Source organism: Podarcis bocagei, assembly GCF_964188305.1.
Source record: "Podarcis bocagei genome assembly, chromosome: 1".
Taxonomy (NCBI): Eukaryota; Metazoa; Chordata; class Lepidosauria; order Squamata; family Lacertidae; genus Podarcis; species Podarcis bocagei.
The window spans coordinates 136,687,451-136,710,587 of NC_138125.1; the positions used below are offsets into that span (position 1 = coordinate 136,687,451).

At 44.4% G+C, this 23,137-nt stretch overlaps 1 protein-coding gene across 1 annotated transcript in view; it reads left to right on the plus strand.

Moving 5' to 3' along the window:
* COL6A1 (collagen type VI alpha 1 chain) overlaps nt 1-23,137 on the plus strand; it is a 51,427-nt gene that overhangs the window by 19,470 nt on the left and 8,820 nt on the right. Inside the window, exons 12-28 of the mRNA XM_081184403.1 lie at nt 88-114; nt 230-274; nt 943-996; nt 1,507-1,569; nt 3,375-3,437; nt 4,967-5,020; nt 5,104-5,139; nt 6,544-6,606; nt 12,340-12,402; nt 16,588-16,650; nt 17,171-17,233; nt 17,959-18,009; nt 18,117-18,152; nt 19,164-19,226; nt 20,987-21,052; nt 21,668-21,703; nt 22,852-22,888. Of these exons, the coding sequence (XP_081040529.1) occupies nt 88-114; nt 230-274; nt 943-996; nt 1,507-1,569; nt 3,375-3,437; nt 4,967-5,020; nt 5,104-5,139; nt 6,544-6,606; nt 12,340-12,402; nt 16,588-16,650; nt 17,171-17,233; nt 17,959-18,009; nt 18,117-18,152; nt 19,164-19,226; nt 20,987-21,052; nt 21,668-21,703; nt 22,852-22,888 (883 nt within the window). The remainder of the gene's footprint in view (nt 1-87; nt 115-229; nt 275-942; nt 997-1,506; nt 1,570-3,374; nt 3,438-4,966; nt 5,021-5,103; nt 5,140-6,543; nt 6,607-12,339; nt 12,403-16,587; nt 16,651-17,170; nt 17,234-17,958; nt 18,010-18,116; nt 18,153-19,163; nt 19,227-20,986; nt 21,053-21,667; nt 21,704-22,851; nt 22,889-23,137) is intronic.

Below are 23,137 nucleotides of genomic sequence, written 5' to 3' on the forward strand. Positions count from 1 at the left end.
TATACATTCGCCCCTGGTTGCTTAGGTGATCAGTGAGGCACATTTCAGTAGCTGGTACCACAAACTAAATCTTCTTCTCATCCACAGGGCTCAAGAGGTGCAAAAGGAGCCAAGGTATGTATTGGGGGTTGTTGTGTTTTTTTTGGGGGGGGTGGATGCTACTTGGAAAGTTATGCTGGAGACAAGAAGCATCGTTTTTACATTTTTGACATTTTTTTTCTCCTTTCAGGGGGAGAAAGGCAGGCGTGGCATCGATGGTTTAGATGGCAAGAAGGTATGGTTAATATTTTCATGCACAGGGCACAATCTCTATGTTTTTCCTAGCAAAGAAACGTATGTAAGTCAGAGCAAATGTGCATGAAAAATATTTGCAACAGGGCCTGAAAAGGCTCATTCCAAGAAAATCACCACTAAATGTGTAATGGTAAGAAGAACAGACATGCAGAAGGAATAGCCAATGTGATGAGCATCCAAGCACTCAGAGGGGAAATCACCAAATGCTTAAGCTGGAATGAGCAACTCAGATCTTTTTAGACTGCATTAAAGCTGTGTACACATTACCAACATAAAACATGGCTGGGTTATTATTTTTCCGGCTTCAGGCAGAAGCTGGTTTGTGGGGAAATACATCAAAACACAGGATGGATTCAGGGTAGATATGGAGTCAGGTTAATGTCGTGGGCACAACACTTTCCAGACCAGGAGTGGGAGTCCACTGTTTGCAGAGCAGGTGGGGCTGCCTAAGTCTGAAAAACTGTTTGCCATGTATCAAAGCCAGTTGCTTCCCTTATTATTATTTTTAAAAAGCTCACTGATTTAGTTTCTTTGGGTAATTTCACTTTCTGTGAATGCTATATAGTAGCCTATTGCATGCTGCTGATCACAGGAAGAAGCAACAACAATGACAGGTTATCAATCTGGACAACTTTTCTTTCCTTACAGGGTGAACAAGGATTTCATGGGTTACCAGGATGCAAAGGATCCCCAGGATTTGATGTACGTAGGTTCAACATACTAGATCACGCTAGGCTTGTAGCAGCAGAGATCTGAGTCTGCAATAGTGGATGCAGGTTTTTAGATAGAGGGACATGTTTTATGTGTTTTTATCTTATGCTGGTCTACTGCAGCTGAGAGGATGAGTATGTGCACCCTCTACTTCTGCACTTGCCTTATTGCCTATCTAGCATCTTTTATTTGTGTGTGGAGGTGCTTTTACCTTATGCTAGTCTATGACCATAATAAATATTTGGATTGGATTGGATTGGATATAGGTGCATTCCTAGAGTCAGTGTGAGCAGCAGAATCTCACTAGTGGAGGAGAAACTGCAACATGGGAAAGTTTGAAATGCAGTGCTGGGAGATTGAAGGAGGCTGTGGCCAAACCCGTACCTGAGGATCCCAGGGAAAAATCAGCCCCTACCCTTGATGAGGATCATGGCAATATGTTAACATATGTGATTTATCTTTGTTTCCCACATACACTGATTGCAACTTGGTTTCAAACAGGGCTTACAAGGACCTCCTGGGCCAAAAGGGGATCTAGGTCCTTACGGACCCAAAGGAAGAAAGGTGAATAATAATCTGTTTTCTTTGTTATGGCTTGGAGCAGTATAGCTATCTGTTTAGGTCAGGGAACTGTTCTATGCTGAAAGTCAGGTGGAAATTGAACATGAACATTTCACCACACTTGCAGAACAACGCTTGGGGAAGAGGCCTAGTGAGTTGCACTGTTCCTGGCTGTTGCTTTGCTAGGGCGACTTTGATTGCCTAAAATGATCATGCACCCTTTATCTGCCTTTTTTTTTTTTTTGCAAAAGAAGTGTGTTCAACATCATGGTGTTGAAAAACAATCTTATTGCAGCAAAATTTATGTTGTATTGAGGCTTCAAGTTTTCCTAGCAACACCTTTTCAAGAATGCACTGAGACTTGCAGTGAAGCCAAAAAGGAAAATGTTGGTTATCATGAGTTCCTGCACTTTGGAACTCCTTGTCTGGTGAGATCAGGCAGGTGCCTTCCCTGTGCTCTTTTCAGCACCCGCTTAAAACATTCCTGTTTAGACAAGCCTACCCAGCTGCTTAAAAAGTTGAGGTAATTTTGATCTGTTTTAATATTTTAACTTGTGTATATTTTAAAGTAGGGTTGTATTTTCTCTTGATTTTACTGTTTTATCTTTTGTAAACTGCATTGAGGGGTTTTTTTACAACTAAGCGGTGTGTAAATTTTGAGAAATAAAAATATATAAATATATAAATAAAGCCGTGAAGATGACTTGAGACAGTCACACCTAGTCCCCAAATCTTCACACTTTCCCCTCACAGGATATTTTCCATACTTTAGTGAAGATTAATAGATTCTAGACGTGTGTTTCTTTGGAGCGTTTGTGACAAAGAGGGATAAAAAAATTGGTAGTAAGATAACCTCCCACTCTACATGGTTGACATTCTGTGTCATCCAAATACCCAAATAATCACCTACCACAAACTTTGGTCTGGTTGGTTAATGCCAAGGAAGTGGCTCAGAGTAGCTTATATAGTGTTGCATGGAAGGGAACTGTAACACACATGCTTCAATTACTGTCCCATTTTGGAGGGACATTTAACACTGTATCTCTCAAATAAAATGAACTGCTGGAGGACCAATATACTCATTCTGCAAAAATGGGTGTTCTTCTGTCCACTTTTGTGATAACTACTATACCACACTGACTCTCTAAGGTGGCAGGTCTTGAGGTCCTGTATACACACTGGTCACCATCGTACATAAGGGATTAGAGCCAAGTTATCAAGAAAGATCAACCAGGGGGGCTTGCATACACTTCCCTTTCCTCTGCTGTTTCCAGGTAGATGGCCACACTTTAAAGCTCTGTGTCCAAGTCCCAACCCCACAACCTGAGCTTTCCCTGCTCTTTAAAGCTTAACCAGAGCAAATCGCACTTTGTGGGAAATGTGAATTTGTGTTTTCTCTGATGGAACACTGAAGAGTGTGTTTTTGTGGGGAAAGTTATGGGGCAAAACAGAAATGCTCAGACATGGGGCTTTTAAGCAGAGACTTATGCCTGAAAGAGTGGGGCAAAAGGTAAATGTGGATAAGCCCAGAATCTAGATTTCCCAGCATACTTGTGAACAGGAGTAGGAAGAAATTCTCCCATCACCAGCTGATTACTGAACATTGGTTCCTTCCAGTTTGGGGCCTACTGTTGTTCCTCTGAAAGTTCTTGAGCTCTTGATCAAGGCTGGTGCCTGCCCTCTGGGTTAGATCAAAATTATGCACATGCTTACAGATTATAATTTTAAAACTGGACGATTGAATTTAAAATAGTGAGTCATATTTAGCTTCACAATTCTGTTTTGTGTCTGGGTTTATTTCCTTCAAGGGAGAGCCTGGACTTAGTGGAAGACCAGGCAGGACAGGAAACTCTGGAAGTCCTGGAGATAAGGTAAGGTTGAAGACATGGCCTGTCGACGATCACTCAGTTCTTTTCCATACTGCAATGATGTCCTCAATGTCTCTGTTACCTACACACTCTCTTTGCAAGGAGTCAGTTAAGATGAAAAGGAGCTTGGGGTTCACCACGCTTAGTTTCCCCCACAAGTTCATGAAAGAACAGCCATCTGGCAGTGAAACAACAATCCCTTTGCATTTGAGAAGATCTGTCTTTCTACCCAGCTCTGATATGTGTTCTAAATGTCTATGGAGTTAGCGCTGGGGTCAGCGTAGTCAGGTACCTGCTAAAACCCATGGCTCAGCTCAAGTATATTTCTGCCTGGGGCCCATTGGCTTCTGCTGTTCCCTGTTGCTGCCCAAAGCTGACGATGGGCCAGAGAGCAAGCAGGGGTAATGAGAAAGGGGAGAAGAGGCAGTTGCCTCGCTCTTATGCCTCCCTCTGAGATATTATGAAGATTGGGGCCCTGGGCCCTAAAATGGTGGGCTGCACGAGCAGCGAAGGTGGAAGGGAGAGCAGCATTGACATCTGCCACCTGCCCACTCAGTTACTTGCAGAGGCCCAGAGAGAAAGGGGCAAGGGCCATCTTGCCTGAAAACCTTTAATTTGGCTTAAGTCGCCTTACTGGCCAAAGTGGGGGCCCAGAGAGAGAGGATGAATTGTTCTCTCTAGAGGAGGCTATGCTTTTATCTTCATATCTCCCGGTATGCCCCACGGAGAGCCTCAAGGTCCATGAATGGCGACACCCTAGAGGTCCCGGGCCCTAAGGAAGTTAGATTAGCTTCAACCAAAGCCAGAGCCTTTTCAACACTGGCTCCCGCCTGGTGGAACGCTCTGCCTCATGAGACCAGGGCCCTGTGGGATCTGATTTCTTTCCACAGGGCCTGTAAGACAGAGTTGTTCCGCCTGGCCTTTGGCTTGGAGCCAATTTGATTCGCTCCTCCTTTTTCTTTCTTTCTTTTTTCTTTTCCTTTCTCCTCCTGCGATGAGGTTTCAATATTTTAATGTTGTATTTAAATTTTGTTTTTAAGTTGTATTCATTCAATTTGTTTTCATTATTGCTTGTTAGCCGCCCTGAGCCCGGCCTTGGCTGGGGAGGGCGGGGTATAAATATTATTATTATTATTATTATTATTATTATTATTATTATTATTATTATTATTACAAAATTCAGTAACAGCCATTTTCCTTCAAGCTTTGGCTTCCAACCTGCTTTCATTTTTCATATAATTCATCCATATGAAGAAACACCTGAAAGAACAAGACTGTGGAAGATTAGCAACTAAATAAAAGATACCCTCCCAATGCACCACTTTTTCAAATTTTGTCTGTGTAAGCGAATATGTCAATTTTGAATGACATCTCCAAAGAAGACCATCTTGTTTTGGCAGATATATCCATTTCTGTTCTTGAGATCAACTCTTGTCATGTGGCACACAGCTGGTGCCTGAGCTCCCAGTCACTTATTTCGGAATCCTTTCATTTTAATGTGCTTATTTCTTGTCTCGCATGTGTTTGTTTAGGGACCGCCTGGAGAGTCCGGAGCGCCTGGAGAGAAAGGAGAAATGGGAGATGAGGTAGACATGTAAAAATTCTCCATTGTCTAAATGACCAGATTGCTACACAGATTGGTTTTAACATTTCTTTCCTATTCTTATAGGGAAATCCTGGTCCAGATGGCCCCACGGGAGACAGGGTAAGGCTACTGCTTTCATTACAGGGGAAGTATGCCTGTTGGCTAGAGTAACCAACAATATGAGGACTCGAGGCACCGATTTTGAGTATTCCTCTGAAAACCCAACATAGCAGTAGTTGAGACATGGAGGGCTGATTAAAAGCCATGGGGATGACCTGGCACAGAATGCAGCGACCTGTGAAGTGCTGCAGTAAAGACAGTGGCGTAGCGTGGGTTGTCAGCACCCGGGGCAAGGCAAGTAATTTGCGCCCCCTAACCCGTGGATTTGCGCCCCCTAACCCGTGGATTTGCGCCCCTAACCCTAACCCCCAGATGTTGCGCCTGGTGCGGTCAGCCCCCCTTGCACCCCCCACGCTACGCCACTGAGTAAAGAACCTTCTTCAACTCCTGGCTCCAACCTTGTCCCTGGAGGTTCTGGTGGCCTCAGTAGCTGGGAGTGCTTGTTTCCTACTCTGGTAGGTTTGCCAGCTGCAGTCCTTTTGGGTCAGGGATTACTTGACCACAGCACTCTGTGCTCTGGCAATGTCCAGACTGAACTATTGGAATATGCTCTGCACAGGGCTGCCCTTGAAGTTGCCACAAAGGCTTCAACTGGTCCAAAATGCAGCAGAGACACTATTGGCTGGGGTTCCATTCAGAACTCACATAATCCCCATTCTAAAACAGATGCATTGGCTGCCAGTTTGTTTCTGGGCCCAGTTCAAGGCGTTCACATGAGTGCTAAAGCCCTCAGTGACCACCTAAGAGATTCTTTCAGGAGTTAAGGGACAGTTTTCGTAGTTTCTTATAGGTTTGGGGGGTGGCAGAATGGGAGAAGGCATTTTCTGTAGCAGCACCTAAGCTGTGGAATTTCCTCCTCTCAACGGTGAGTGTTGCATAGTTTTTGTCATGTCCTGAAGACACACCTCTTTGACACCTGAGATACAACAACGGCAAAACAATAATAAAGCAGAGGAAACCCATTTTAAAAGCCTGATGGAATAAAAGAAAGCTTTGGCCTGCCACCAGAATGGTCAACAGAGTGCACTCCCAGGGAAACCACATACAAGGTGCCACAACCAAGAATGCCTTCTCTCCTGTTGCTCTGGGCTGCCTGAGGAATTCAGCATTGCCATCATTTTTATCCTTTTATGAGGCTGATACATCCCTTAAGTCACAGCTGTCCCAGGAGATCTCCTCCTGTCCCCAACATGTTCTCAACTACCTTCTAAATGGGCTTTTGAGGACAAGCTCTTATACTACCTTCCCCACTCAGTTCTGCCAGATGAGATAAAACCACAACACAGTCGCATTGTCATGTAGCCATCAGATAACAAAGCTGACTGCTATGGCTGTCAGTCAAATTCATAGCTGAATCCAGTGCGCTACAATTTCCTCATCTCTGACATGTTCTTTATCACACAGGGTGCAAATGGAGAAAGAGGGCCGCTAGGGAACCCTGGTACCCGTGGACCAAGAGGAGAAAAGGTAAACAAGCAAATCCCGAAATAATATTTCAGTAGAGCTTGCTGTCTTTCCTCTCACTGCCTTATTCAATCTCAAGCATGCATGGAAGCTGTCCAAGCTGTGCCAGGCAGAGAGGTCTGCTAGATGCTAGCTGGATTTGTTTTTGTCCTTAAATGGGGCCACTCAAAGTTCTGAAGCAGTCCCTGGCATTTTACCCTTCCCATGCGCAATGTCACAACGATCATGTGCCCTGTTCCTGCCTTGTGGCCTGAAGCAAGTGCAGACCACCACAGCTTTAGCAGCCCTCAATTGCCAGTTCATAAGCTCTGGTCTCCAGCACTGACCTCCCGCCTTCCCTCTCCTCCTGCCAGGGCTGCATCAGAGCAAGGTATGAAAAATGTGCATTTGTTCAGTGCAGGACTTCCTCAAGGGGCCTTGTATCCCTTCCAAGACTGTGCTTCCTACCATACGTGTTGTTGGCCAAATAGCCGTAAAACAGCAGGTGCAGCATAATGGGGTTGAGAAGGGGGAGGAAGCCACTGACCCTCCTGCCCCACAGCTGGCATCATACATGATGTCAGGTGTGGGGCAGGTAAAGGCAGGGCTCCACAGGAACAACCCAGATCTTACAGCTTCTGTGCTCTGCTCATCCATCAGCCAACGAGCAGCAGTCTGTCTAGTAGGAGAAAGGCACAAATATATCTTTAGAGCCGGAAAATGTAGTTGTCATTTGTGATATTCACAAGTTGCACGAGGCATGAAGACGGCTGCATAATGTAAAGATTCAAGCAAACTTTGTATGAGATGCGGAATAAAGTGCAAAGCTGTAGAGTGGTTTGGGTCAAACATTGCTGAAGTGCTTGAACATCTAAAAAAAGCCTTTTCCCTTTGCTTCCTAAATTACCCATTTCTATTAAAACCTGTTTATGTACTGAATTTCTTACAGCTCTGTAAGATCTGCATGACTCACTGGGGAGTTCCTGGATTGCATTCATATATTGGTGCTAAGCAAACCAAGAACAGTGCAGTTGTAGAGGGGAGGGGAGAATGTTTCTTTTCAGGGAGGGGGTTCAGCTCCTCCATACGAACTGGGCGTAAGTAGGAAAATATTTTATATGTCTGTCCCAAGCTGAATCACCCAACAGGCACATGAGCTGGACAACTTGTAGAGTTTATCTATCCAAAACCAACATGGGCAGTGGCGCAACTTCTGCCAGGGAGAACGGAAAAATGTTCTGATGCCACTGAGAAAAATTAGTGCTGTTAAATAAAAAAAAACTTCAGTAAGCATCGTGCATTTAAATCATAGGTTCCCCTTCATTTCATCTGCTCAAGACCTCCCAGGGGGAAAAAAAGACATTTTGCAGTCTACCATATAAGCCTCAGGTGTTTTCTTTTTCTCTTCCAGCTCACTTGGTCAGTCTGTAAGGTGTCTTTTGAAAACCTTATGGTGAAAATACATCTCTGTAACATTCAACTAACCCCACAGTCAGTATTTTGAGCCTAAGCTTCTATTACATCAGTTCATCTGGGCCAATGTCAGCCAGATCATGCTCTGCCTTAATGCTCTGTGTCCGAGCATGGGGTTGTTGTGGGGTTTTGGGGGGGGGGTTGCCCTGGGCTTTCCCACTGAAAATCCATTCTTTAAAGTTGAATCAGATCAAACATCAATTCAGGTTTTCCACAGATTGGCGCTTGTTCCAATTGAGCTTTAAAGAGGGTTTTCATCGGGAAAGCTCTGGAACAAAAAAAAGGATGTGTATGCTCCAACACAGAGCTTTAAATCATGGACCATGCCTGGGAAGAGTGGAGGAAAGGTAAGTGAGGTTAAGCCCTTAGACATCCTCCCAAGTAAGGGCTATAGAACGGCAGCGTTAAAGGCCCACCTCCTTTCCTCTGTTAGGGTTGTGCGGTGCAAGAGCTTGTCTTGGACTCTGCCCATTGTGCATGCTTTCGTTTGAGTCGTGTGTCACTGTGTGTCTGGTGTGAAGAAACCTCCTGTCCTAACTGCAAACAGTTTGCTCTCTGCTGTCATGCATAATGGAAATGGAGCCCATACAAACATAGAAACCCATAAATCAGCTTGATGTGCTGGGCAGGCACAGCAGGAGGAAAGTTCAAGTCTCATCTAAATTTCAGTTTCCTGTTTACATCTCATGTTTTCACAAACAGCAGTTCAACTGTACTTTGTGAACCAGATGTGGATAAATGTGCCAGCAGAGTGCCTTAAATTAGGGCTCTTTGAAAGGGAGGAAAAAGGGGAGCTCCCAAGGTTTAGGCGCTTTCACGAATGCTGATCTTCAGAATTCATTTGAGCCTCTTCCACAGACAGTGAGCGTTCAACAGTCATTCCTCTGAGGAGTACACTGCTTACCCCAGCATCTCTAATTCCATATAAAATGTTGGACAAGTTGCTTGTTTCTGTTTGCCAGGCTTTCTCTCTGGAGGGCTGTCCTCAGGCATCATCATTAAAGTGCTCTGAGCTTACCCCAACCATTATGACTTCTTGCAGGTGTGGAATACGGTGTTCTAGACACTCTATTTCCAAGCAGATTGACAGGAAAGTAGTTTTTCGTTGTCGTTAGATGCTTATTGTCTTGATTCAATTACCTAAGAATGGATGTGGGCCTTGAGCCAGATTCATTAGCACAATGAAAAAGAGCATCTGTGCCCCCTCCAGCAGCTCTGTGGGGCAAAAACCAGGAAAGTCAAATACCCATCATGCAGGTGTCATCACATACACATGTAAACATTTAAGTATAGTTTCTGCATCAGGTTTGGAGCTACACTCTGCAGGCAAAAGACCCAGGATGGGGCATCAATACCGCTGAAGTGTTGCTTGTTTGTTTATAGATCTAAATAAACAATATAAAATAATTGGTTCAGCATCACATTACAAAATACAATTGTTTCTTGCGTGTAATGAACAGTTAACATGTCTTCCCTCAAGGTTGCACATCTGTTGTAGGCATATCACATTTTTCAAGTACTCACACAACATCATATTTTCCATAGGAAAGATGTGGTTCTTCTGTAGTACTAGAGCTGGAATTAGGGTAGTAGCCAAAGGCAAAGCTGCTTCCATCCTGGAGTGAAGCAAAACAGAAATTGGTCCCTCCTGCCATTTTGTCTTTTGTGCCTCTCTGGAAGCCTCTTCAGATCAGTCCAGTCTGGTATCTCTCCCCTCCCTGCCTGCGTGCCCTCTCCTCTCTGCCTGTCAGAGGAAGGAAAAAGGTTCTTCCTCAGAGTGAGGCATTCTCGGTGAGGTGGTCTAGGCAAGGGCCTGCCAGTCTCTTTTGTTAATTCCTTAAGTTTAGAGAATGCCTAGCCATCCTGGAAAAGCAGCCATGATACAGGAACTCTCCCACGGTGGCTTTCTGTGAGGAAAGACTCCACTTCCCTTCCTCAGAGTGAGGCAGAGAAAGGGACAAGGCACAGCGCTGCCGTGTTACCAACAGCAAAAACAATAAAAATAAGAGAAGCAGGAGAAGGGGCAGCAGTGGGAGGGGGCAGTTGTTTTGTTGCCTTCAAGTGGCACCAGATCCGACACTATCCCTGAGAGGTAGCTCAGACTGAGGGAGAAGGTCTGGCCAAGACCACCCAGTGAGCTTTGTGACTGGGCTGAAATTGTGCCTGGGTTTCTCTAGTGCTGCCCTTAACTATTGCAAGACATTAAAAATATACTTGTATGGATGTGATAGGGCAAGGGCAAAAAGCAACTAAATGTTTAGGTGTTATCTTGTGTTTGTGCAGGGAAATGTACATTCTGAACTGGTACTTCTGTCAGGGTCACTTATTTCTCCTTTTAAGACCAAGAATCGGATTATGTGAGAGCAGCTTCTCCAGCTTTGCAGAGAACTGGCTGCTGATATCTCTGGCTCCCAATGCACAAGGCAGAAGCTGTGGCATTTCCTGATTTATCAGGGCAGCCAAATACTCCGCTCATGTCAAGGTTTGGCACAACTGAGAAGGAAGAGGAACTGCCATGTGCTTTTTGGGATGGGCCGCTCCTCTAATGTATTCATTTCTGCAAACAAAGAAAAAACTGTCCTCTAAAGGTACCCGGAAGAGTCTGGCCCTCCATTGCAGGGCCCATCAGAAGTGGAGGACTCAGCCCCAGGCGCACAGCCCCTGCTCATTATGGGTGATGGAAGCTGCAGCCCCACTCCTGCTCCATTGCCATAGATGCCACAGTGCTGCTTTCCTCTTGGAAAAGTGGGCTGGCAAGTGACTGTCTCTCCACGAGCGATTTCTCAGCTGTGGGGCTGCAAGAAGCCATTCTGCTTCCCATCAGAACCCCAAGTTCTTTTAATTAATACAAATCAGCTCAGCAAGGCCACCAGGGAGCTGTTGGTAAATGCCTGTTGCCAGTCAGTTTCCACGTATGCCACTATCCTGGCTTCTTGCCCTTCTCTTGTGTAACAATCCCATAGGTATTTGCACAACAATATCTTGGCCGCCTGCAGAAAGAAAGCACTGCACACAGAGAATTTGAAATGGGGGGTGAATTGTCCAGACCATTCTTTAAGCAAGAATGTCGCCTTGGTTGGGCTATGAGTAGAGTCACTCATAGTGAACCTCTGCTTATAAAGGACTGAGAAGAGGAGGGCCAAAGTGGATGAGATTTTGGCTGTGGGCAAAGGGCTAGCCTGCTCCATGGAGGCCCTGCCATGTACAAACCCTTCCCACGCAAGCGGACACAGGACTCATCCACACTGCCGCTTGTCTCAGGCTTTCTAGGCATGGGTCCAAGCAGTTTTCCTTGTGCCCCACCACTTTCCCTGGGAAAACCCTCTGTTTACTGCTGAATTGGAAGAAACTTCAGTCCGCAGAAAACCTGAATAATGTTTGTCCTGATTCAGCAGCAAACAGAGGGTTTTCCCGGGGGGAGCAGTGGGGCAAATGGAAGTGTGGATGAGCCCCCATTTGCATGCAGAATTTGCTCAGTTGCTGCTGTACTGACTCAACATTCAAACAGACCAGTCACTCATATGGCTCACGTGGAATACTTACATGGGCAAGTGATTTATCCTCCTTGATTTAGCCTCATGTTTCTTTTGGCCCATTTGAAACTACTGGACTTCTCAGGAATCATGTTTAAATCTTGAGTTTTCAGGTCTTCTGGAAACCGTTCTCTTGGATTATGGTAATGACAATCCCATATTCATGTTGAAAGTCAAATGGCTGATGTGATGAACGTGAGCAAGCTGTGAACAAAAGCATTGTATCTGTTGCTGATCCACATGTCACAAACTCCTCTGGAGCACAACACCCCAAAAAAGGGGGGGGGGACCTGTCATTTTTAAAAAAAGTGTTACTGCTCTATGTGTCCAGCACTATGATGCCAAGAGTTTATTTTTGTCATCCTACAACACCCCCTCCAAATGTGTCCATTTTGTTGAAAAAAGTTTTAGCATTAAAAAAGTATTTTACTGAGCATTCCTGCACGTCCCCTGCTGTGATGCCAAAAGGTTTTTGTGACTCACATGTCTAAAAAAAAAATTAGACTTCAGTCCCACCTTCTTAGATGGCTGTCATTCACTGTGGTCAATGTGGACTAACCAGGTTAGTCATCGCTGCTCTAGGGATTTTCTGCTTGATATGGGTTGGTCTCATCTCTGCTGATTACAGGGGAAATCCATCACAATTAGATATGGAGAAGACACCTTACTCCTGTAATTATCATGTTTGCTTGCTGTTCCGTTCTGCAAAGTATTTTTGTTGATGCCTTTTCAATTTCTTCTTGGTTTTTAGGGTGAGCCGGGGCCACAGGGTGACCAAGGACGAGAAGGACCTTTTGGACCACCTGGAGAGCCAGTAAGCCATTGTCCACCCACTTGATAGTCCATATCTGTTGTATGGGCAGAGGCAAAAGGCAAACTAATGCATGCGAGGGAACAAGAGATCAGCTCAGGAACCCAGCCAGGTCTACAGCAGCTATAGATAGCTCTTAGACGCTTCTCCACAACCCTTTTTTTTTTTAAACAAATTTTTAATGGTTTTTCACCTTTTATAAAGACAAATTACACACAAAAAAGACAAAAGACAAAAACATGTATAATTTCAGAAAATCCTACTTTCCTAACCTTGTTGCCTGACTTCCCCCCACCCCCCTTCATGCATCCGAGTTCCCAGAATTATGTCAGCAAATTGGTATTTCTCCTCTTAACCATCTTAATATTACCTCTTTCCTAAAGAAAAATAAATTTTTCTAAGTTGGACTCAAATTCCCTTCCATCGATTTCCCATTTTGTCTTAAATAAAGGTCATATTAACTAAACCCAAAGATCTTGAGTGTTTTTTAAAATTCTATTCTTCCCTCCCTCCCATCCCCGGTTTTCGTCCCTTCCCCAATACATGTCCAAAATAGCAATTCTTAGCCTGGGTTCCTCACGTCCGAGGCTTTCAAGTCTCTTTCAGTCCCTCTCCGCCGGTCTTGTTGGTAGTCTTTTATGTCGGTCGTCGAATCTCGAAAGAGTTCTATCACCATCCAACCATATTCTCTTCCCACAAGGGCATTTGAAAACAGCTGCTGGAAAATTTCCACAAGGCCTGCATCTTCAGAGTCAGAGTCAAAGTGGAGGCCCCAATCATATTTCTTTATTTTAAGTTCCTGTGTTCCATAAACTCCCGGGGCCTCCTCCTTCTTCTTTTGCATCTTTCGCAGATTTGTGGTAGATATGATCCAAAAGTCTCCTTGCTTATATTCCACAGATGTCAGCTTCTGGTTGGTGCTTTCCAACTTTATTTCCTCTTTTTCTTGTTTAGTCTCTTCCACTTCTTTTGATATCATTTCCAATTCAGCTGTGGATTCTTTCTCATTCAGGTCCTCAATACATTCAGCAGAGCTGCTTGTTCCAGAAGTCAAGGTCATAAGTTGTTTATTCATAGCTAGACTCTGCTCTTGTAAGATTCCCACAAAATGAAACATTCTTTCGATTTCCACTAGTAACTTTCCATCCACAGCCATTGTAGTTTCACAGAGTTCCCCCTAGAGGGAATCTGGTTACTTGGTAATCTTTCTCCAACAATCCTCTTACTTATTGTTATTACTTTGTTTCCAACAATTTTAGATCAGTTATAACTCATTTTAGTCCAGAGGGATCTTAAATAACAAATAACAAGTTTTTCCACTCTAAACTGTCCGTTTGACAGCTTTGACAGCTGTCAAACTCCGCACCTCTTCCACAAGCTCAAAAACAGGACGCTCCCGGGCCCGGGAGGGGGGGTTGTTTACAACAAAAAGGAAGCTTCCAAAACTCCACTCTCCAGCTCAAAATTTCTTTTTGCCAAATCTTGGAAGTTAAAATCTTTTTTAACTCACCCCACAAAGGGTAGGCTCTCCAGCTTAGTTCTTAAGTCGTTGCTTTAGATCGTCTGCAAAAGGGGGGGTGCGGACTTCCTTTTAGCACACCCCCCGGTCGTCTCAAATTCACGGGATAATATTCTTAAAATCCAATTCCGTCTTACTCACGGGTTATTCTTTTCAGTCCGAATTTCAAGGAAGGAAGTCAGCGCTCTCCAGTCATGGCTCGCGGCTTCGCTCAACCGAGGTAGCGATCGACTCTCAGCGCCACGCCACCCTCCGTACCCTCTCCACAGCCTTTAAAAAGGCTCTTCGTGAGTCGGGGGCGCTTAAGGCGCCCACCGAGTCTTCAGTCCGCAGGCTTCAGCGCCTGCGGTTTTTAAGGGTCCCCGCGTCGCCGGCGCGGCAAGACCCGTCCTCAGCTGAGCAGATTCCCTCCGCAGCTCGGAGGGAATCCGCCATTTCCAGATCGCGCCAACCCGGAAGTCTCCACAACCCTTGTCTGGTCTGCATGTTACCTCTGACCCACAGTGAAAGCTGGAAATTGCCATGTGTTGGTTGAGAAAATTTCAACAAAATGAATTTTTGGCAGGGAACAATGGAATGAAGTAACAGTGCTAAAATTAATAAAAATAGACCAATAAGCATCAAGCGTCCAGAAAAATCAGGCAAGGGATGGGGAACTTGTGGCTCTCCAGAAGTTGCTGGAGGTGAACAAAGGGAGGGCCCCAGTTTCCCAGTCCTTGAAATAAGACTTGGTCCTTTCACTTTGGGTTCTTTAGCACTCAATCGGCACAAACGACAATTCTGGTTTTCCCTGGATTGCCATTTCTTCCAATCTGTTGCTAAAGAGCGGGTTTTCCCTTGGAAAAGGAGTGGGGCAAAGGGAAAACTACTTGGACCCATGCCTAGAAAGTGTGGGTCTTGCAGAAAACCACTCAGATGTGTGATTTCTAGGCACAGGAGAAGCAGAAGTGTGGAAGAACCCTTTGTGAATGAGAAAACCTTGGCTGCATCCTGAATATCTTGAAACGCATAGTATAGGGTTGTGCAGATACTATTAATGACACAACCAGTTTGGTCTTAATGATGTTTTATTACATTTTCATTTTTTTTACCCTTCCTAGTTGCCCAAGTGTACCCCCGGGGGTAGCGTATCCTTCCTCGGGTTCCAGAAATTCTTGTCCTGTTTTTCAAGAAAGGATTCTTTGCTCTGGTCTGTTTGCCAAAATGCATCCCATCCAGTCTGTTGTGAAGTATCAGTTTTTATAGCAATAGTATTGAGCGTAGTTGAAATTAAATGCAGGTGTCCTCTGTCAGAAGGAATAATTAAAAACAGCTTGCTAGAAGAAAAGCTGCTAGAATAAAAGCTGGCATAAGTCCCACCCTGGAGATGAGAGCCTTCCCCAAATCCATTGGCTCACACTGGTTGGTGCAGGAGCTGTCTGCCTGCACTGTGCAGCACAGAAAGCAGCTCAGAAGTTGGTGTAGATGCGTTCTTCAAAATGGGGGAAGGCGGCTGCACAGCTACCCAAGGGATGTTACACCACAATTATTTGATCTGAGCATAGTAAGATACGTACATTTTAAGATGTTTAAGATACATACATCGACAAGGTGATGTAGGCACTTGAATTTGTGACTAAAAGGACAAATAAATCATCATTTGAACTGATGTGAACATCATAAAAATCTGAAGCCCGCCTTTCAGGAAAGAAGTAGGACTGGCTACAAGTTTTGGGGAAATGCAGAGGTTGGGGAATAGACCAACTGATTCTGTCTTGTTCCCTCCTCTTTCCTGGCAAAACCAGAGTGGAGGCTGGACGGGGTAACCTTTGAGGTCTTCCAGCCCTACAATTCCATGATCCTACTAGCGCTTTGCTTTTGTTCAGTTACAGTGAATTTCTGGTTCTTCAGTCTACAGCACAGGAATGTTGACACTGCTTAATTCCAGCACCCACCTCCAAATAAAAAATGGTCCTTATTCCCTTCCAGGGCACATTTGTTAACAATATGTACCCTACGCTCATTTTCCCCTCCCCAAGACAGATGTTGCCTTTCATTTAGTTCCTATGACAGCTTTGGCTGTTCTTTTCAAGGGGCAGAGAAAAGTCAAATTCTTACACCTTCTGCCAGGAAATGCTGTCTCATGCTGTCCATGCCTTCTAACCCCATTCTATGACACAAACAAATCGGACTGTGTGACATTTTCCAGTTGCTTCATATTCGTTATTCTTGTGCACGTTGATTTAGAAAATGGTTCAGCATTACTGCCCTGGGCTGCTTTGGGAGGAAGGTGGAATATAAAGTGAGTGAGTGAGTAAACAAACAAACAAACAAACAAACAAATGCATTCAGGTTACACAGGTCAGCCTGTGAATAAAGCATCAGTACAGTAGCCCAATCCTATGCATGGCTACTCAGAAGTGTGTCCAATTGGACTTACTTTGCTCTCTTATATTGCATCTGAGTGCAACTCGGAACTGTTAGATCCAGATTGGCCCGTGATGTATGTCAAGTCATTCACATTTCAGTTCTGCCAATCCATCATGAAATCATATAGCCGATATGCCAAAGGGATTCGCCAGGAGGTCATTGAGGGAGTTTGGAGCTGAGGCTTTTGCTCTTTGCACAACTTTATGCTGACCACATATTTTGAAGGGTGAAGCCGTTGAGATGTCCTCCCATTTTTCTAGGGTGAAGCAGGCACAGCTGGTCCTAAAGGGTACAGAGGAGATGAAGGCCCTTCTGGACCGGAGGTTAGTATATTTTGATGCCCATGATTAGGGGATCTGTTCCTTGCCTCAAGAGCTTAAAGGGCCACACACTTCATAGACAGCAATGTTGCAGAATGCTATGCTGCAGAAGTCAGAGAGCATCGTGTGTTTTCATGACATACAGAGTTATACATCAAAGGCTACTTAGAAGACATGGAATCTCATGCGGCTTCTGCCCCTGCTTGCTCCTCTGGCCAACCCCCTCCCAGCCCCAATAGTTAGGACTTCAAAGTGAACCACTTCGAAGGGCTTTCAAAGGGCTTTCAAACACCCTTTCCAATGGAAATTTGATCAGTAAAATAAAAAAAGTTGCCATTTGCAGTATCTTAGCAACCCATTTGCAAAGACAGCCCCATCTGGAAAGCCCATAGAGTCCTATAGAACGTTAAAGGCAAACTATGTATTTATTTAGTATTTAAGGCACCAGAGGATGATGTTTGTGTCTCAACAAGTGCTGTCCGTATGGCAATGACTTTGATGCTTTCCCCTATGTGCTTTAAAGGGTCCTAAAGGACTGCCTGGCCCACCTGGATTACCTGGAGAAACTGGCTTGATGGGTGACAGGGTGAGTGTCCTAAAGGAAGCGTGCAAAACGTGAGAGGAGACCACCGAGCTGGACCAGGAGGACTCTGCGCAGTCCTCTTCCTCCCAGCTCCTTGGGAAGCAGCTTCGCCAGACCTGAGAAGCAAATGGTGGCCAGGGGGAGAGGGGAACAGAGCAAACCAGGTACTCACTGGAGTGTCTGAGGAGAAAATGGGGGGAGGGGAGGAGAAATCCATCCCCATCTGGGAGCGGCTGCTGTGCTTCGCTTACTTCTCCCTCAGGCTCCCTCCATGTCCCTTTCTTCTCCCTCGCCCACCTGCCAGATGCAGCGCTGCTGAGGAGAAAAAGGGAAGCAGGGCTTCCCCAGCCCTGTTCTCATTGCTGCCTCACTTGTGAACCTGCAAGAAACCAGGGCTGCTGTGTCCAGTCGCCAGTCACGGGCTCCAGAACAACCGTCAGCCCCACCTCTTCCCTCTTGGGTCCCCCCCCCCACACTCTCAGCCTCTGTTTCTCTTGCCAGCCACCCTCCCTTCATCCCGCTCTTTCTAGCCATGGCCACAACGGCCTTCAGGTGGGAACCGGCACCCTTTTTTCTAGGGGGGGGAAAGCACTGCCTGTAACATAAGGTTCTCTGGTGGCTAACAATGAGTCGATCCCGGGGACCCTGCCAGCTTAATAGACTAAGGACATACAAGGTTCATAAACTAAACTTTGACGTCTCCTCTTGGTTTTGGAACTTCCTCTTAGGGAGAAGATGGCCGAGCAGGAAATGGCACAGATGGTTTCCCCGGTTTCCCGGTGAGTTTCACTCCAGAAGGCCAAAGTTTAAGAAAGAATTCAGACAAAGCTTATTACCACTTGCATTCTTTTTTAATTTAACTTCCTATTTTCCTTCTCTTCCTAAGGGATATCCTGGCAACAGAGGTGATCCTGGAGCTAATGTAAGTCTCAGTCTCTCCTTTCTTTACTCTTGGTACTCAGGCATGCCATATCTCCTCCCCAGTCCCTGCACAAACAGGTTGAAAGTATCAAGCATTGAAATCATATGCTGGTATATTTGTTAATATACAGTACAGTAATATACAGAACAGTAATGTGGAACAGCTTTAGAGCTGATACTTGTAGTTTTTGGAAAGATAAACAAGATCTTTGGGAGATTTTCAGGTAACACCATTATCTGGAGAGAAAAGTGTGATTGTGAATTATTGTACTAGTCTATTGGTAAAAGCAACTTAACTGGAAAGCAGGATGCAAGCAGACTTCTCCAAGTTTAGGCTACAAGAACTTTTCATAAATTTCTTCTCTGACTCAGATCAAAATATTGCTGGCTGCCATCCTATGTCACTACCAGCCCTTTCTGCCACTGCCAGCAGTCCATTCCCAACACAGTGCCCTGTTCCCTTCCCACAAGTGGGAACTGTTGCTCTCAGGAGGACTACATATCCCATGGTCCCTGGCGCTTTGTGCCCCAGTGCTCTGCTAATCAATATAGAAGGATAATATGAATTGTGTTCATATTTTCACCACAAGAAATTCTGCTGTTCCCAATTTAATCCAAAGCAAATTTGAGAGAGCTTGCCCTTTGTGCTGAAAAGCCTTTCCTTGGCTAAGCATCTTATTGCAAATTGTAAACAGTACACTAATAACTGTTTGCCTAATGTTTCTAATAAGCATATGAGAAGTTTTGCCCACATTCTACCCAGAATTGCCTTGCAGTGCAGGGGAGGCAGATGATTGCTCTGAATGTAGCTTGGTAACAAAAGGTCTAGGTCCAACAGATGGAATGTATCTGAACGCCTTCTGGTGATCTCTTGCCTGCAATAAAGCATGTTGACAAGAAGCAGAGAGCACTGTGTCTATGGACAATGCCTCTTTCCATGGTTAACTGCAGGAGCTGAGGGCCACGTGGTTTGTATACTTCTGCCCAATGGCCTTATATCTTCCCTTTTCAGGGTACCAAAGGCTATCCTGGTCCCAAAGGCGATGAAGGAGAGATCGGAGACCCAGGGCTGGAAGTAAGTAAAAGAACGGGATAGATTATTCCCTTGTGCAATATAATCCATGAGTTTTATTTCCCACCATACATCTTTATTTGAAATATATGATAAAGTATTCAGCAATATTATTCAATACTTTAACACCCATCCATTATACTATTCAAAAATATGTGGAGGGAGTAGTAGAAAACTTGTCTGGACAGATAGGGAAGTGAGAGTGTGCATTTGGAAAGAATTGAGTTGCCTTGGTCATGGAAGACAGGCAGAACAGGAGAAGAAAATTTCTGTTCCCTTTTAGACACGACAAAATAACTCCTATTTACCAAATCTTTGAAAAAAACTAATTGAAATAAGTGATGACACAGAAAAGAGAAAACACACTTTGGCCAACTTTAGCTGAGTTCGCCATCTGAGACAACAGCTAGAATTAGAAATATGCAATTACCTACAGATGAAACATTCTTGATTCAAGTACGTGCTGTGGAAACAAATGGGGATTCCTTCCACCTAAATGCATTTAGGTTTGCAGTTTACATTTCTGAGAGACATTAATTGTTATTTATTTGTTTAAGAATTTATGTTAATATAGTGTACAATTCATTCTAAACAATATAAAAAAGCACATTAAAACCAGCTTAAAATCAAACAACCTAAAACCCAAGATAGAAGAAAGAACATAAACACCAGTTGAAATAATAATCAAATATACATTATTTGCTATCAAAGGCTTGAGTGATCAGGACAATCTTAGTCTAGTGCTTCAAAGATAGCCATGGTGGTACCAGGCAAATGTTCCTGGGAAAGGCCACTTGAAGGGCCAACACAGAAAAGGCCTAACATTTGAAGGCTTCAATATCCATTAGGAGCAAGGCTTCAGATGATGATCTCAGCAGACAGACAGGCTCATGACAGAGGTGGTGTGTGATGGGCAGGTACAGTGAATTTAACTACCAAAGATTGGAGCACTTGTTTGGGGGTTTTGAATTTAGAAAAAAATATGATGAAGGAGGAAATGATAGAAGTTTATAAACTTATGAGCAGTAGGGAGTGAGTGGATAAAGGAGATTCTTCTCCCACTTTCATAACATTAGAACTCGGGATCACTCAATTAATCTTCGTTTTGCATGGGGGTTCCATTCTGAACCCCTGCATGAGTCGGTGGAGCACATGTAAACCTGCTCTGCCCCATTCCGCCCCTTTCCATGCTGTCTTTATGACCTTTTGGGGCTAACTTCTGTGCCGTGCACAGGATCGTGATTGCATGTCATTCAGACATGCCTAAATCAGTTGTTGCCTGTACATAAAAGACAGCACCATTCCATACAGTGAATAAATAACTTATGGAACTCACTGCCACAATGTATGAACTAGAGTTCCAAAGGAAGTGATAAAAACATTATAGGACCAATTTTCAGGCTTTTTATCATGGGTGACGATGGAGTGGTTTATCTTTTCAAAATATGTGTGAATTACTATAAATGTATAGATGTCATCTGCATTCAGGTAAGATTTATATATTTCTCATCTGTTCACATGTTGCAGGTTCTCCTGAGAGTGGCTCTTGCACCTTCCATACCTGGGGGGAAAGTGACATGCAACCCACTCCTTAGATAGGAAGTGATCTCACAGATGCTAATCGATCAGTTTGATTGCTCAGTTGTCATAGTAAGAAAGTTGAGCAAAGGCAGCCCAGAAGTCCTTCTCTAACTTGAATGTCTTCTTTAACACAGAAAAGAGTGTAAGCGTCCCCTTAGGAAACGGGTGTCTTTTTCTTCCAGAGCAATGCAACTGGGACCCGAGGCATGAAAGGAGCCAAAGGTTACAGAGGACCAGAAGGACCCCCAGTGAGTAATAAAGTTCCCACTAACTATGGATTATGAAGGAACAGGCCTTTGGGGAGCTACTTGGGATATATTACTATATACAATAACTGACTAGCTAATAGTCTTTTATCAAAATGCCTTAGGTAACAAATTGCACCTGAGCCAATGCCCGGTGCTCTTACGAGGATAGCAACAAGAATATCTTCACAACTCTCAAGAAGAAGAAATATCAACCACAACATTCAAAGGCATTTTCATTGGCAGAGATTCTAATCCTCATAGCCAGATGACTATGAGTACAAGTGGGGAGGTGTATAATTTGGATTATGAGTAATTAAAAGAACTACAGCGGGGATCCCTTGGTTTTAATTTTTGGTGAGAAGTGTTTGGTTAGGAGGGTTTCCTGTTTTTGAGGGGTGTTGCCAGTTTATTTCCTTGTCTGTGTGGGGGGATCCCTGTGGTAGCAACTTGTACCCTAGCCCATTTGTTCTGGGTTTAGAGCTCATCTCATCACTCTCTAAGGCACCACAGGACTCTGCCATTTTTGTAACAACTGTCTGACATAGCTTTCTCTCTGGAATTTGTCTGATGCAACTAAGTATTCTCTTGGCACTTGTACAATGTGTTGTTTTCCAGGGACCTGCAGGACCCAGAGGCCCTCCAGGACCAGATGTGAGTAAAACCGGCCTTACATGACACTTGGGTCCTTCTCTTAGTGAAGGGTTGAGTGATTGTGGAGGGAAGTGTTCAGCAAAGCAAAACAGAGTAGAGGTGCACTCTGGCTTGTCCTTACAAAGCTCAGTCCCTGAGTCAGTGACTTTCCCTTCTTAGCTTTCAGTAGAATTTCTAGCTATCTGTCTTTCCTTTTGACGATCTGACTTTAAAGTGAAGAAAACAGAGGTGACTTGTTCTGGACCTTCCTTACAGCCTTGCATTTTCTTTCACTGGTAGACACCTCAGGTACAGCCTTTGCCCCCTCCTTGTTCCTTATGCCAGTTCTGAGATTTATACGCTCATTGGGGGGGGGGCACCCACAACCCATAGACTAACTTTGTTTGTACAGTACTGTAGTCAGCTAAGAGGGGACAACTTCAGAATGGCAGATCAAATGGCCATCTTTTCAAGGAAGCAAGGAATAAGCACCCATTCACAATATTACCGTATTTTTCGCTCTATAACACGCACCAGACCATAACACGCACGTAGTTTTTAGAGGAGGAAAACAAGAAAAAAATATTCTAAACGAAATAGTGGATATATGATTTTTGTGGTTCATGCTGTGGCCACAGACATGTGATCTGACAGTGAGTTTGGAGTAGCCCAATGCAAAAATCCTGAGGATCCATGTGGATCCATGCTTTGTAACCACGGAGGAGGGAAGGAAGGGGAACCATGGATCCTCTGCTCACGACTGCAGCAGATCCCCCCCCCCGCCACCCGCAGGCATTCGCTCCATAACACGCACAGACATTTCCCCTTACTTTCTAGGAGGAAAAAAGTGAGTGTTATGGTGCAAAAAATACGGTAACTAGAATTCATTACTTTACCCTGAAATCAAGACTAAAGTGACAGTGTTGCTTCCACCAATGGAAACTACCTTCTTTGCTTCCTGCTTATTAGATAATACTCCACAAATGCAGCCTGCCCTCTCAGAAAAACATCTAATGCTTCACATACTGCCTGGTGACTTGATTGCTAAATGTGACAGGGCTATTTTCTTGGGCTATAACTGCAATGAAGGGCCCATCTAAAGGGGGGTGCAGAATGAGTCTTAATTTCCAAGACCTGGATGACACCAATGTTTCTTCGTTTGTTTCCAGGAATGTGAAATTTTGGATATCATCATGAGAATGTGCTGTAAGTATTCTGACTCCTACTGTTGCAGAATTAGCAGCTGTATCATTACCAGTGACCAAGTCAGAATAAGAAACAATAGGTTGTTGACTTTAACCAAGCTTCACACCATCACATTGATTCTGGGATCCAAGTCTTCATGTTTCTAAATGGATTCAGGCTCAATGTTACAGAACCAGAGAGCCAGCTTGGCTCTAGTCAACAGAAGTCATTGCCCAGAGTCATCTGAAAACCAGTTGGATCTATCATGCA